The sequence below is a fragment of the Ahaetulla prasina genome, chromosome 4 (assembly GCF_028640845.1).
Source record: "Ahaetulla prasina isolate Xishuangbanna chromosome 4, ASM2864084v1, whole genome shotgun sequence".
Classification (NCBI taxonomy): Eukaryota; Metazoa; Chordata; class Lepidosauria; order Squamata; family Colubridae; genus Ahaetulla; species Ahaetulla prasina.
In genome coordinates this window covers 83,550,527-83,566,184 of record NC_080542.1, presented here as the reverse complement: position 1 = coordinate 83,566,184, position 15,658 = coordinate 83,550,527, and the positions used below count along the sequence as shown (strand labels likewise).

Here is a 15,658-nt window from a genome sequence, read left to right as displayed (position 1 = left end):
ATTAACGGCTGAAGAGCATTATAGATTCATATTTTTTCTCTATCTACGTTCAGTAAATTCCTTAAATTATTTAGGTTATTATTCATCACATTGTAACAGTGTTCCTTGTTCCTTTAATGAATAAATGTAAACTGTTTTGTCTTCTGCAGGGTATAGAACAGCTTAAAAAAGAGCAGCCAACCTGGGAAAAAGCAAGCAGCTGGGAAGGGATGAAATTGGCTTTTGGGGGTAATTTTTCACTGCGATGGTTCAGTCCCTTTTCAGACCTGAATTGCAAGAAGACTCCACCAGCTGGGACTGCAACAGTTGCTCGATCGGAGATGGTTGTGCAAGAAGCCTTTGAACCACTTTATGATCCAATGATGGTTGTGGAAGTATTAAGTGATTAATATAAAACATCTTTACAAATTTGTTCTTTCCATATTTGTGTACTTGACAGTTAGCTTTAAGGTACCACTGATGCAGAAAACCATGGAATATTTCATCTTCTAGCTAAGGACCTCACTAAACAAAAATAATGCAACTACTTTCCTACACATTTAACTGGTGATGGGTTAATTATATTTCAAGAATTGTACTTCATTACAGAAAAATTAACCTATTATCTTGATGGGACAGCTTCTAAAAACGTGCAATAAAAATGCTGTTTAGGAGAAAATTGCCAAAGTTGATTTAACCAGTTAAATACGAGGAGTATGTTTTCTCAAGGTTCAATGACTGGCCAAAATCTAAATTCAGGAATATAATTCTAATCCATAAAATTCCTGCTGAAATTCATTGTGATCATTTTAAGTGGTCTCTTTAGGAGATAATATATGTAGCCTAAATTATTGTTTGTACCACAAATGATCATTCTATTGCAAGCAGAACTACAAAAGTTATACATAATGGCTACTTTTAAATTAACTCATATTGATTATCTCAAAAAAGTTTGGGATGGGCAATTATAAGACCTCGTTGGGCAATTATAGACAAAAGATAAATTACGTTATCAATCTTTCATTGTTTTGAAAGAGGCCATTAGATGGTTTATTTACAAATGTCCAAATGGTCTAATTTTAGCAGCGGTGTGATTTGTTCATGCAATTCTTAAAATTCCACATCTGGGATTCTCTTCTGTACATAATGGAAGCTCATGCACATGTCCCTCAAGTGTGCGCTTGTATATGATTGAGAAAGATAATATAGATATTTCCAGCAGTTAGTTGTCTTACTGCATGGATTTGGTTGATGAGGTAAGCCCACGAGTGAATTCTCTGTACAGATTAAAAACAGACCAATTAACTTTAGTGTTTACAATACAATATAATACATTTTAAATAAAATGCCATGGACAGGGTTGTTGGAGATATTTCAAGACTGATTTTAACTCTAGAAACAACAGTGCTGCAAAACACTATTGTGGTTTGGCAATGAGGATTATCTCTGGGAAAGGAGACCAATGAATCCTGCTTTAAGAAAAGATTGTATTATTTAGGAATATGAAGGCCAATCCCTAATGGGCTCAATATCTTATTTCAATATTTGGTGCTCTTTTTATAGTCTGTATTCTTTTATAATCTATCACAGAAACCTGCCTTATGCTGCTGCTCACTTGAGATTGCATTTGTGAACTCTCTTAGTTGGCTGTAATATGGTCATGGCTTTTCTGTATTTGTACATCTCTATATGTCCCAAAGTGCTTTTCCAACTTTCTTGGGGTTTTTTTTTTCTTAAACATTTTGCTTCTCATTCAAGAAGCTTCTTCAATTCTGATTGAATGATGGGGAATGGAAGGATTTATATTCTTTGCCATTATTTGGTCGTTCCTTCTCTTCTGCCCTATTCAGTCAGAACTGAAGAAGCTTCTTGAATGAGAAGCAAAATGTTTTCAAGGAAAAAAACCAAGGAAGTCCAGTTTTTTAAAAGTTGCCTTTTAGAAAAGCACCTTTGGGAAAACCATGACCTGGATGATTGAGAATCTCCATAGACATACATTTCTACATGTTAGATTCTGTTTGTTTTCAGACTCTTTGCATCTCATAGAAAAAAAGGAGGGAAATGGCATTAAAAAGTGTGGGAAGATACATTCTGAGGTTTAACTGGAATAATTTTAAAAGACTTCTATATTAAATAAGTGCCTTATTTGTATCAAGTCTGTTTTATAATGCTTTATTTTACCAACTGAAACCAAATGTTTTTATACTATATTAAAATGAATCTGCTTTTAACCAAAGATTTTTGTTTGGCTTTCTTCCTTAAGTGAATGTTGGCATTATACTTTTGGAGCCTAAGAAGATCCTCAGGGTAAATAACCACTTCATCTGGTTTCTAGTACAGGTAATCTCTTGGATATGGGCATTCTCTTAGTGAACATTCAAAGTTATGTGCCCCCTAGTGTTTACAAAAGTCCCAAAACTATGAATGTACCACTTCAGTTGTGTGTCCTTAGGAATGAACAATGCAGAAGCTCTGCAACATTCGCCCTGCCAATCCCCCCTCCCCTACACTGGGTCTTCATAGGCACTAGGCCTGTGGATACTGTATTCACCGTGGGAAGATCTAAAGATCCTTTACTTTCTTTTTTGTTTTGTTTATACATTTTTTTTTCTTCTCTTTAAAATACATAAGTACTTAATAAACTGAATTGTTTGGATCAGTTTGCTTATACAAACTATTAATAAAATACTGGTAAAAGTAATAATTACAACAACAACAACAACAACAATAATAATAATAATAATAATAATAATAATTGCTTATATATAATAAAATTCTTGCATCATTTATACATATCAGTAATCTTTCATCCTCTAAGTTCTACCTCTTTTATCTAACCATTGATAAAATAGATTTCATTTTAAAAATATTCTGTTTCTTCTTTATCTTTTATTATTGTCAATCTATCCATCTCTGCACAGTCTAATATTTTTCTAATTATATTTTCATCTGCAGGTGTATTCTCATTTTTCCAATAATGTGCAAGTACAATTCTCACTGCTCTCAACATTTGTATTATTAAATATGTAATCCCTTTACATATTTCTACCTAACAAGAATATTTCTGGTTTTCAATCTATATGTTGCTTTATCATTTTCTTTAACCATGTATGTATTTTTGTCCAAATTTTTTTTTGCCTTTGAACAAGTCCACCACATGTGAAAATAAGACATATGCAGACATATTTTAAAACATATTTGTTAGTCTTGCCAGTGACAAATGACACCTAGAGAACATTTTATACAGGTTTTCCTTACAAGTATCCTATTTTTTAGAGTATAAGACGCACCGGAGTATAAGACACACCTTAATTTTTGGGGAGGAAAACAAGAAAAAAAGAATTTTGCCTATGCCTATCAGCATCAAGATCAGCCACGTCCACACTTCCACTTGATTTTGATAATTTTTTTTAAAATTTGCATTTATATCCTGCCCTTCTCCGAAGATTCAGGGCGGCTTACACTATGTTAGCAATAGTCTTCATCCTATTTGTATATTTATATACAACTTATTGCCCCCAACAATCTGGGTCCTCATTTTACCTACCTTATAAAGGATGGAAGGCTGAGTCAACCTTGGGCCTGGTGGGACTAGAACCTGCAGTAATTGCAGGCAGCTGTGTTAATAACAGACTGTCTTACCAGTCTGAGCCACAGAGGCCCAGAAGTTATAATGAGCAGCACAGATCTTTTTATCTGTTTAAAACAAACCTTATCACTCTACATGCATTTAACTGTAATGAGTGGGGTGGGGGATGATTTTCATGAGGAAAGAAGAGGGACTTGGCACCGAAGACTCTGCTCCCAAGATGCCCCCGTCTTCCTACCTATAGCCCTAAGCGTTGAAAGCCTGGCTTTTTTCCTTCCTTGGCCTGGATTGACCTTTCTATTTTATAGAAGTGCGGCTTTCTTTCTCAATTACTCAGAGGTTTGGTTTAAGGTGGCACTCCTTTACACTACCCTCTTTCTCCTGCAAGCAAGAAGTGCCTCAGAGACTCATCTGGGGAAAAGAGGGCGTTGATTACCAGTACTGAGAAGTTCTTTTCCAGAAAACTTACTGGAGTGCTCCTGCAATCTGTAGAACTACTCACTTTCCCCCGAAGAGACCCTCACATGCTCTGGAGGGAGAATTGGAGCACAGCCTGAGGAACAAACCTCTTCACGATGGTCGGGGAGGGGGGGGAATCTGCCCGGCAGCTTTGGCAAACAAGGTGGGCGCCACGGATTGCGACTGATCACCTTTCTGGCTGACCAGAGGGCAGCTCAGGGCAGACGATGGTCACAACGATTTCATTCCCCAGCAATGTGAGGAGCCACCGCCGCCACTGTCTAAGCCCTCTCCACGTCCAGGAGCTGAGCAGGAGCTCCTAAAATGAAACATCCCTCCTTCCAGCCACCGCTGCCCGTTGGCCCGATTCCCCAATGCAATTCTTAGAGCCGTGTTTCAGGCAGCAGCCAGTTCCCCTGCAATGTGCAGTGCGGAACCAGGAACCGTTTTGAATTCGGAGAGGGGATCTGCCGCCTGAAAATGCTTTCCTTCTCAATGTCGGGGGAAACGGCAGTCAGGTTGGGGAAAATCCTCTGGCTTGCCGTAGGACCGAGTCTGCAGAATTCTTATTTAGCTCCACCTCCTGCAGCCTCTCCCAGCTTTTCGACTCGGTCCTTGCCAGGACCACTAGTGTCGTGCTTTTCTCCATTCACCTACAACTAGGAATAAAGTTCAAATATCTGCCTTTTTAACAACGAAGCTGTCTGGATTCTGCTGAGGACCGGCTCTATCCGATAATCTATTGCCGGTAGTTCCTGGGTAAGCAACCACGGGTTCGCCCCGACGCGCTCCCAGAGGGCTCGCTGGATCAAATTTCAGCGAGGGGGCAGCCGCTCTTCCAAGCGGCTTGCCGGGGCGTGGAGATCCTCAAGAGATTATTTCAGCCGATCGCTTTAGCAGCCCCTTGGCAAGTGATTTGGACGCCCCTGCTTTCTCTCTCTCTCTCTTTCCCGCCCATTTCCAACTCAGCGAGAGAAGATTAAGAGCAGCCGCATTGGCAAGGCGGCCGATTACGACGCCGGGGATCTCCGAGCCTAGCGATATCGCGTTAGCAGCCTTAGAGGCGAGCGATCCTGCTTTGGGCTCAAGCTTTTTTGTTAGCGGTTCCAGGAGACTCAAGGAACCTCGGAAGGAGTCATTCAAGCTAATAAGGTCGTGAGTACTCCTTTTCAAGATATTTGCCCGTCAACTTTGGCAGTTTATTTTGGCGGGAAGCCCTCAGCTTCGGCAGATATTTTTGGCGGGAGGCCCCTTAAAATGGCGGACGAAAATGGCACGGCAGCTAATAAAGGCCCTAGGGACATGAGACAAGACCGCCATCTTAGCGACCCGGGAGAGGGCCCCTCAGGGGTCTCTCCTACTACACTGCTAGCCACCAACAAAAAAGCTAAAATTCAAAAGCCTAGTTCCCGAGCGGAGGAACGCCGGCACAAGGCCTTAGAGAAAGCTATATCCAAGTCCCTAAAGAAGACCACCAAGTCTGTGAGGCCTATTTCGGAAGTAGTCGTTCCCACAGGAGACATAGTGGATATCACTTCTCCAACTTCCTTACCTGCCCCTCTCTCAAACACAGGGGCCTGGTCCCCTGACCGCACGGGATCCATGAGGTTTCCCCCCTCCTCCCAAGTGGAGACCTTATTCCAATCTCAGGCTGAGGCTTTACCTGTTATCCCTGGGCCCCCTTGCTCTGATCAGCAGCCCTCCGGTCACCTAGTTACTACTGTTCCTCTGCCTCAGGAATTTCAGGGCCCATCTGGGGTAGCACCAACCCTTTTTCAAGCTCTACCATCTTCATCCCAGCAAAGTACCAGCATTAATACTGCGACTAATAGCCTACCCATGATGGCTCAACCTATAATAGCAAATGCTCCTCTCATGTCACAACAACCAATATTGCAGCTGCCAGATTCATTTGGGATGTATATCTCAGAAGCCATCAAGCAAGGGATGGCTCAGTGTCTCCATCAGGGTTCTACAGGTGGTCAACCAAATTATCATTCAGTAAAACATTCATCCCTGAGGTCAGATCTTCCGGCAGAGGCGGCCACTAGAGGGCAGGCCCAGGAGCATTCACTGAATTCATACAGTCAAGAAGCTTTTTCTGATGAGGAGGAGGGTGAACTGGCCCTCTCTGACGATGTGGGTTTAGCCCCAGATCAACCTTCCTTTGTGGGGTTGTTTAAGCCACATCTTTTTAGATCATTACTATACAAAGCACAAACCTCTACGGGACTAGGAGTCTCTACTTCTGCCCCTACGACCCAATCCCCACAAGACCCTTCGGGTCATCTGTTTGCCCAACCCACGGTGGCTTCGGAAATTATCCCTGCTCCTAAACTCTTCCTCGATGTCGTCGAGCGCCAGCTACAGACTCCAGGTTCTGGCTCCAATCCAAGTTCCATGGACAAGAGATTTTACAATGTGGCTCAGGATCTGGACAAGTTGTTGCAAGTGCCCTCAGTGGACGCGCCTGTGGTAGCTTTGACAACCTCCTCCCATCTTGCTGGCCAGGCAGATGAATCCCTTCGGCCGGAGGAGAAACGTGCGGCCCGTACGATTGTTAATTGTCATCAATCTTCAGCCTGGGCTGTCAGAGCTTCCACTGCATCCTCATTTTTCAGCAGATCTGCTCTTTTATGGATCAAACAGCTGCAGAGCAGGATCCCTTCATCAGATCTCAGATCCCATCAGGACATAAATAAAATAGTAGCCGCTTTAGAATTTTCAGCAGATGCCTCACTTAATGCAATTAAATTTTCAGCAAAAGCCATTGGCTCTGCCGTCTCCTCACGTCGACTGCTTTGGCTCAGGCACTGGCAAGCAGACACCAGAAGCAAATGGCGTCTAGCATCCTCTCCCTTCTCAGGAACCAGTCTCTTTGGAGCCTCCCTGGATCCCATCGTGATAGAGACCAAGGATAAGCGGAAGATACTTCCATCGTTATCTAGAAGAGGAGAAATTCGCCAACAGCCATACTTTCGGCCTCAGCCCTTTCGTTCACTTGATTCAGGAAGTTTTCCCTACCTGCCATCTAGAGGGTCTCAGGCTCGAGATGGGCAGGTCAGACAGGGGTTTAGATACTCTAACAGGAAGCCATTTCGGGGGGGAAGGGGGAGGGGATTCAGACGCACCAAATGAGTCTTCTTTTAATCCCCCCATTGGCGCTCGCCTTAAATTTTTTTCGGCTCAATGGGATAACTCGACTTCTGACAATTGGGTCAAAAACTCCATAAAATTTGGTCTCTCTCTTGAATTTCAATCCATTCCCCCGAACACCTTTTTACGCTGCCCCGTATCTCGCAATGCTATCTCCAGATCTCTGGTTGCAGAGGCCATCAACCACCTGGTTTCCATAAGGGCTATTCAACCCGTACCTCTTGATCAAAGAGGTCAGGGATTTTATTCCCGGCTATTCGTAGTCAGTAAGACTTCGGGGGGATGGAGGGCGATTCTTGATTTGAAGGCCCTTAATCGTTACATCATTTACCACAAATTCAAAATGCATTCACTTCGGACTATTTTAGAATGTATCCGTCCGGGTGACCTCCTATCTTCAATTGACTTAACTGAGGCATACCTCCACATCCCCATACTTTCTTCTCACCGTAGATTCCTTCGGTTTTGTTATCGAGGGCGGCACTATCAATACAGGGCATTGCCTTTCGGGCTGTCCTCTGCCCCTAGAGTTTTCACAAAAATTTTATCGGCCCTCCTTGCCCACATCCGCTCCACCCCCATTAGGCTTCAGGCCTACCTTGATGATATCTTGATCATGTCATCTTCGATATCATCAGCGGAGAGAGATGTGGCCACTACTGTCCAGATCTTACAAGATCATGGTTTCTCCATAAATTGGAACAAAAGCCACCTTTCACCATCCTCCCGCATTGTTCATTTGGGGGTGGTAATTGACACGGAAAATTCTATGGTTTTTCTCTCTGAGGACAGGCGTAACAGCCTCTCCAACCTGGCGACCCATTGTCAGTGGGTAGGTCCTACCCCCTTGATTCTGTTATCTCAGCTGCTGGGAAAAATGGTATCCACCTATGACATTATTCCGTGGTCTCGTCTCCATAGCAGGCCTCTGCAGTGGATGCTCCTTCCGCACCAGCGAAATCACGTCAGCTCTTCCTCCAGGACAGTGATTCTTCCCCAGGACGTTCGGGAGTCTCTGGAATGGTGGACTTCAACGGCCATTCTCCGGGGAACCTGCTTCAGGGAACCACCCCGGTTGACCATCACCACGGATGCCAGCCTCTTTGGCTGGGGGGCACATTTGGAATCACACCTGGCTCAGGGCCAATGGTCGGAACTCGAAGCTCAACGCAGCATCAATTTCCTGGAGCTACGAGCTATTTTCCAAGCACTCCAAGCATTCTCGACACTCGTCACCGGTCAACACATTCTGATTTTAACGGACAACACTACGGCCAAGGCCCACGTGAATCGTATGGGCGGCACGCATTCTCGTTCTCTTCTTCAGGAGGCTTTCCGACTAGGCCTTTGGGCGGAGGCTCATCTTGCCTCACTGAAGGCCGACCACATTTCGGGGGTTACCAACATCATGGCCGATTCTCTGAGTCGGAATACCATCGATCAATCGGAATGGGCTCTGGCACCTTCGTTGTTCAACGATCTGTCGGCCAGGTTTGGCCTCCCTCAAGTAGACCTATTTTCTTCCACCTACAACCATCAACTTCCGCGGTACTTCACACGGTTCCCGTCCCGTGGAGCGGAAGCGGTGGATGCTTTACGCAGCCCTTGGCCTCAGGGCCTTCTCTATGCCTTCCCTCCTCTCCCCCTGATTCCCAGGGTAATCCGCAGGTTACTGGACCAGAGATCCGAACTGATACTTGTTGCCCCCTATTGGCCCAGGAGACCGTGGTTTGCAGATCTCCTGGCACTGTCGGTGCAGGATCCATGGAGGATACCAGACTGCAGAGTGGCGCTTCACCAGGGTCCCATCCAACATCCGGATCCACAATGGCTCTGCCTAACCGTCTGGAGGTTGAGCGGATCATCTTAAAGAAGGCTCAGGTTCCTACCAGCATCATCCCAACTATTCAAGCGGCCCGTCGCGATTCCACTTCTCGCATCTATCAAGCCACCTGGCGGATATTCGTGGCCTGGTGTGAGGCTCGGTCCAGATCGGCTACTTCTGCATCCGTAGTACATGTTCTGGAATTCCTCCACGATGGTTTCAAGGCTGGACTTTCACCAAACACCTTGAGGCGACAATTGGCAGCTATATCATCGATCCTTACTTGTGGATCTCATCATTCCCTATCTAGAGAACCTCTCCTGCGGGATTTTCTCCGGGGGGCCACCAACTTGAGACCACCGGTGGTTCATAGATTCCCTTCCTGGAGTTTACACAAGGTTCTATCTTCTCTGACCAGGAGTCCATTTGAACCATTGAGGGAGGCACCAATTCGATACTTATCTTTCAAGGTTTCCTTTCTGGTGGCCATCACTTCGGCCCGTCGGGTATCTGAACTTTCGGCACTATCCATCCGAAAAGACCTGTGTATATTTCACAAGGACAGGGTTGTTCTGCGGCTCGATCCTACGTTCCTTACTAAAGTCAATACTGTTTTCCATCGGTCACAAGAGCTCGTCCTGCCTAACTTCTGCCCGAATCCTCAACGTCCTCAGGAATTCATCTGGCATACCCTTGACGTTCGCCGGGCCTTGAAAATCTACATCAGTCGTACAGAATCAATTAGGAGAACTGAATCACTCTTTGTGTCGTTCCAACCATCTTCCATGGGATTGAGAGTAACCAAGTCGGTTTTGTCCAGATGGATTAGGGCAACTATCATCAAAGCATATGAAGGACAATCTACTCAGGCTCCTCGCAATGTATCGGCACACTCCACCAGGAGTGCATCTACCTCGGCGGCTTGGGCCACTCACGCTTCTCTCGACGAGATCTGTCGAGCTGCAGCTTGGTCCAATCCAACGGCCTTCATCCGTCATTATCGACTTGACTCCTACGCAGCTTCGGACGCGTCATTCGGTTGACGGGTACTCCAGGCAATTCACGAGGATTCGGCATGAGGCATCATGGTTCAGTCGGCCTTCTCCCACCCGATGGTCTTCTAGCTTGGGTATGTCCCCAACCTGACCGCCGTTTCCCCCGACATTGAGAATGGGCGTTGGCTTACCTGATACGCCCCTTCTAGGAGAGGGGGAAACGGCGGTCAGTCCTTCCCTTTGTAATCGGCCGACTGGGGATCGGAACCGTTGGGGTGGGGGAGCACTAATTCTTTGTCATTTCAGCACGACACTCCAGTCTGCACAGTTCTCGCCGAAAAGCTGGAAGAGGCTGCAGGAGGCGGAGCTAAATAAGAATTCTGCAGACTCGGTCCTACGGCAAGCCAGAGGATTTTCCCCAACCTGACCGCCGTTTCCCCCTCTCCTAGAAGGGGCGTATCAGGTAAGCCAACGCCCATTCCCATTGCACACTGCAGAGCCGCGCGCCCTCCTCCTCCTCCTCAGCAGACTCACCTTCTCTTTCCTCCTGGCCAGATCCGCCACCTAAAACGCAATGCACTTTTTGCCTCTGCATACCCCATTTTTGGAATCAGGAAGGGGATCACGGGTCTGCTGCCTGAAAATATTCCTTTGGAATTGGGAAGGAAACTGTCTTTGGAATGTATCCTGATTCCAAAGGAAAGCATTTTCGGGTGGCAGACCTGCAATCCCCTTCCCGATTCCAAAAATGGGGTGTGCAGAGGCAAAAAAAAGTGCATCATATTTCAAGCAGTAGATCTGGCTAGGAGGAAAGAAGGTGAGTCTGCTGAGAAGGAGGTCGAGGGCGTGCAGCCCTGCAATATGCAACTATTTGCTTCCATCCAAGTGTTTGGTATCTTAGCTTCTGACAGTGCTTCATTGTAAACCTCTAACATTGGTAAACTGAATACATCTTGTAGATGTTTGTAAAGTTCTGCCAGCAGTCTGTCTGGCCCTGGTGTTTTGTCATTTTTTTGTCTTTTAATTTCCTCTATCAATTCCATCATCATCATTTTTTCATTTAACATAGTTTTCACCATTTCAGATACCTTTGGTAATTCCGCTTTTCCCAAATATTGCAATATTTTTTCCTCTGAAACTTTTTCTTGGTCATATAATTTTCTATATAACTTCTGAATTATTTTCTTTTTACTCTCATTTTGATACTGTAAAACTCTCTTCTCATCTTACAATTTGTTTATCAGTTTCTTCTCTTTCTCCTTTTTCAGTTTATAAGATGGCCATCTTCCTAATTTATTGGCATTTTCAAAAAAAATTGTTTTGGTCTTTTAATTTGTTGTGCCAATTCTTCTTTTTTCATAACATTTAATTTGTGTTTTATTATTTCTATTGGGTTTCTAAAAAAATTTTCTGTGATTCTTTTTGTAAATCAGATTCAAGTCTTTTATACTCTTGTTTGAAACTGTTGATATTATTTCTTCTTACTTTTTCTCACTGTGTAAGTTATAGCTAACCACCTAACATATACTTTTGCTGCATCCCATACATTTTGTAATGAGGTCTCTTCTTTTCTTTTCACTTTGAAGAAGAATTCCATTTCTTTTTCTATTGTTTTAATATGTTCTTTATCTTATATTGATTGATTCAGCATCTAGCTTACCCTTTTCTTTTGTTCTTTCCAACTCACTTTTATGGGATTATGATCAGCCCTTATATTTGTTTCTATCTATTGTTTCTATCTCTATCTCTTGCACATTTTTGCTCAATTCTGGGGACATCTATATCATATCAATTCTGGACCATGATTAGTGTCTAGTTGAGTAAACTGTAGACTGATTTTTCTATGGATTTATTTCTCTCCGTGTATCCTGTATACCTGTTTCTTCTGCCATTTAAAAAAAAGGCCCCAGGAACAGTCCTCTTTACTTTTTTACCTTCTTTGGTAATTTAGTAGTCAAGTTTTGTATCTAGAATTACATTAAAATCTCCTCTCATGCATATATTCTCATAGTCCATTTCAGTTATCTTCTTGTGTAATTTTTTATAAAATTCTTCTTGTTTATTGTTTTGTGCATAAATTACTGTAATTTTTTGGACTATAAGACACTCCAAAGTATAAGATGTATCTAGCTTTTGGGGACGAAAACAAGGGGAAAAAATCTGCCTCAGCTCCCAGCAATTTACTTCCTTGCAGTAAACAGCAAACAGCCTGGTCAGCTTCACCACAGCCTGATTTAGCACAAGCAGCTGATTGGCAGTTGGATCAGCCTCCTGGAATACCACCTATCAGCAGTTCTAAGCTGTGGGGATCGCCAACGCCTGTCGCGCCCATAGCTGCTGCAGCCTATTGCCACCTCCGCATGCCCTGTTTTTGGTCTCTGTGTGTCTTGTTTTCGGCCCGTTCCAGGCGGAGGGGATCACTGCCACCACTTATCCCCCCCCCCACCGCCACCATCTATCCCTGTCATCTGGAACAGGCCAAAAATGAGACACGCACAGGCCAAAAATGGGGTGGCAGAGGCCGAAAATGGGGCATGTGGAGGCAGCGATAGGTGGCAGCAGCGATGGGTGGTGACGGCAGTGATGAGTGGTAGCGATCCCTGCAGCCTGGAACAGCTGATAGGCACTATTCCGGGAGGCTGATCACCAATCAGCTGCTTGGGCTAAATCAGGCTGTGCTGAAGCTGACCAGTCTGTTTGCTGTTTGCTGCAAGGAGGTAAATTGCTGGGAGGCAGAGGCCGAAGGGTGGGGACTGGTGGGTGGATGGGGCTTTAGCAACATTTGTTGTATAAGGTGCACAGATATTCCCACCCACTTTTTGGGGGGCAGGGGAGTGCATCTTATACACTGAAAAATACGGTACTATCAGAAGTATCTTTTTGGGAGGTGTGGCCAGCGTCACAACAGAATGGTTGCAAACCCTGAAAGCTCCGGGGTGAGCGCCGAAAATCCCCTCAATATGGGGGTCCGTTTCGGACCATAGCTGCCCCGCAGAGGCAGTGAAGAATGAGGGACCCACCAGAACGAACAGGGAAGTTGCAAATTCCCTGCAGCTCTGGCTTTTTTCCCTTGACCCAGCGAGGAGGACTGCAGCCATCATCAGCTGCCCTAAGTTGGGACGGCCACAAGAATGGACAGGAGGATAAAGTGCAAATACTGAATAAGATATTGAAGCCGGGTGAGTTAATACCAGCTCATGAAGAGGCAATTTGAGTAATTTTGACACAAGCCTTAAAAGAATAATTGTGAAACAGCGGCTAAATTAAACAGGAACTGAAAATGAAAGGAAATAAATGAAACAATACCTAAATTCTGACAAAAGTGGGCTTGGAATTGAAGTCTAGAGCCCCAATTAAATAGAGGAAAATAAGGTGTGTGTTTTTTTTACAACTAAAACAGACTTTGGAGAATTTTGGAATTTTTATTGATTATATGTAAGAGGAAGAAGTAAGAAAAAAAGGATTTAAGAAGACTTTAAATTGATTTTAATTGAATACCTCCAAGCTCCTCTATTCTCTATAAATTTCGATTTAAAGGAATATGAAGAAATTATTACAACGGGACGAATCTGGAAAAAAGGAAACAATTTGAAACAAAGAAAAGGTGTGGTGATATAGAAACAAAATGGATGCTTTGCTAATTGTGGATTGTAACTGTAGACTAAAGCCTGACATCTAGAGGCAGAGGAAGAAATACAAGATGGAAATGTTTCTGTGATCTCAGGACAGTTCCAAGGAAGATGGATATGTCTTTGGGATTGCAAGACAGCTTAAGAGAGGACTTTGTAACCAGATGGCTGATCTTTAAGATTTATAACTGTTGTGGCTCCCGCCCCCGAACCTGGCCCCATGACCGAAAGTGCCTTGGAGCCGGGCCTGCTGCCAGAAACTGACTCGAAACCAGGCCTGCTGCCAGAAACTGACTTGGACAGTGAGGGGGAAGGGCTGTGAGGGCTTACCTCGGAAGCACTAGCCTCTCTGGATCAGCTCCAGGAGCCAGAAGCAGGTCAAGTGAAAGAGATAACGAGGCCTCCTTCCCCTGACTCCCCCCCCCCCCCAGGCCACGCCTGCAGACCCAGCAGACAGCAATCAGGCTTAGCTCAATCCCAGGTTTCATAGGCAGGAGAGAAGGGAACAACAGAAGCAGGGGAGGGGCAGGCCTAGGAAGTGCTGAGTCATGGAGCCACACCCCACAGGATATAAAAGGCAGCAAGAGCTGGTGTCTCTCTTTGTATCAGGCAAATCCACGGATTGACTAGAGCTGAAGGTTGTGACTCACCAGCGTCTTGGCAGCTAACGAGGGCTCTTGGCAGATGCTGGCTCTTTTGCTGCCAGAGCTGATAAGAGCCGGCTAATTAAGCCATCGTTCGGACAGAGGCCAGGAGGACATAACAATAACATCAAAGAATAAGCAGAGACTCAAATGACATTTAAGCAAGAATGCAAGAGATAACTACAGAATTGGAATATTAACAATGTTTTAAAAACAAGAGTAGCTAGCAGCAATTCTAGTGAAGAATATAAAAGTATGATATTAAAAATAAATGAGAATAGAGGGAAAGGAGTGTTAAGGAATTTAGATTAAGAAAATATGAAATTTTTAAAGCATAAGCAATGAAATTGAAATAATTTAGGATAAAACTTCCAACAGAATATTTGAATATAAGTATGGAATTTTTTTTTAATAATAAGAAATGTTTGCTTTTTTCTAATTTGCTCTTATTACAAATGTATAATGGAAATTGTTATTGGTGATGGGAGATTCTTTTGAAATTGATGAAATGTAAGAGAAAATTCCTTTAGATTTTATTTTGTTTCTTTTATTTTGAAATTTTCTAAGCATAAATAATGAAATTGAAACAAGTTAAGATAAAACTCCCAATAGAATATTTGAAATATAAGCATGAATTTTTTCTTTGAATAATAAGAAATGTTTGCTCTTTTTTATTTTGCTCTTTTATTAAGAATGAATAATTTGGAAATTGTTATTGGTGATGGGAGATCTTTTTGAAATCGATGAAATGTAAGAGAAAATTTCTTTAGATTTTATTTTGTCTTTTATTTTATTTTATTTTGTTATAGGTTTTTTTTCTTTTTGATGAAACTAGGTACAATTATTGTTATATTTTGTGGAATGTAACGATTATAGATGATGATTGAAGGAAATTGTGTTGGAGATAAATATTTTAATGAAGAAGGGAAGGGCAAGAAAGGGGATAAAAAATATGGGGATTAGACTTGATTTAACACTATTTCAGGATGGGGGAAGGAACAGATTTTACGATAGAAATGTGCAAATAATAAAATATTAAGAGGGAAAGAGATTGGATAAATGATACAATGCGGGGGGGGGGTGAAATTTGAATTATGTTAAATTATATACCTGACTGATAACTTGTTCAAAAATGTTTTGTATATGGTTTATTTTCCAAAAAAAAATTATGAGAAAAAAAAAGTATCTTTTTGGTTTATTGCTAACTCCACCATCAAAATTTTCCCTTCTTCATTTGTATAGATTTGTTTAGCATTTATTGTTTCCTAGATATATAAAATCACTCGTCTTTTCTTTTGTTTTCCTAATGAAAAATATAATTTCCCAAATCTTGGAGTATTCCAATAGTTTACTATGTTGGGTTTTAATATGAACTTCTTGGA

General features: G+C 43.1%; 1 protein-coding gene across 6 annotated transcripts in view; it reads left to right on the top strand.

Moving 5' to 3' along the window:
* The window catches only part of ZDHHC3 (zinc finger DHHC-type palmitoyltransferase 3), a 118,084-nt gene that overhangs the window by 83,678 nt on the left and 18,748 nt on the right, over positions 1–15,658 (top strand). For 5 of the 6 annotated variants that reach the window (XM_058182080.1, XM_058182074.1, XM_058182077.1 and 2 more), the window contains one exon: positions 150–2,319. In XM_058182080.1, the coding sequence (XP_058038063.1) occupies positions 150–389 (240 nt within the window). In that variant the 3' untranslated portion in view covers positions 390–2,319. Of the gene's footprint in view, positions 1–149; positions 2,320–15,658 lie in introns of those variants that run through there. The other variant, XM_058182079.1, reaches the window with a different exon arrangement.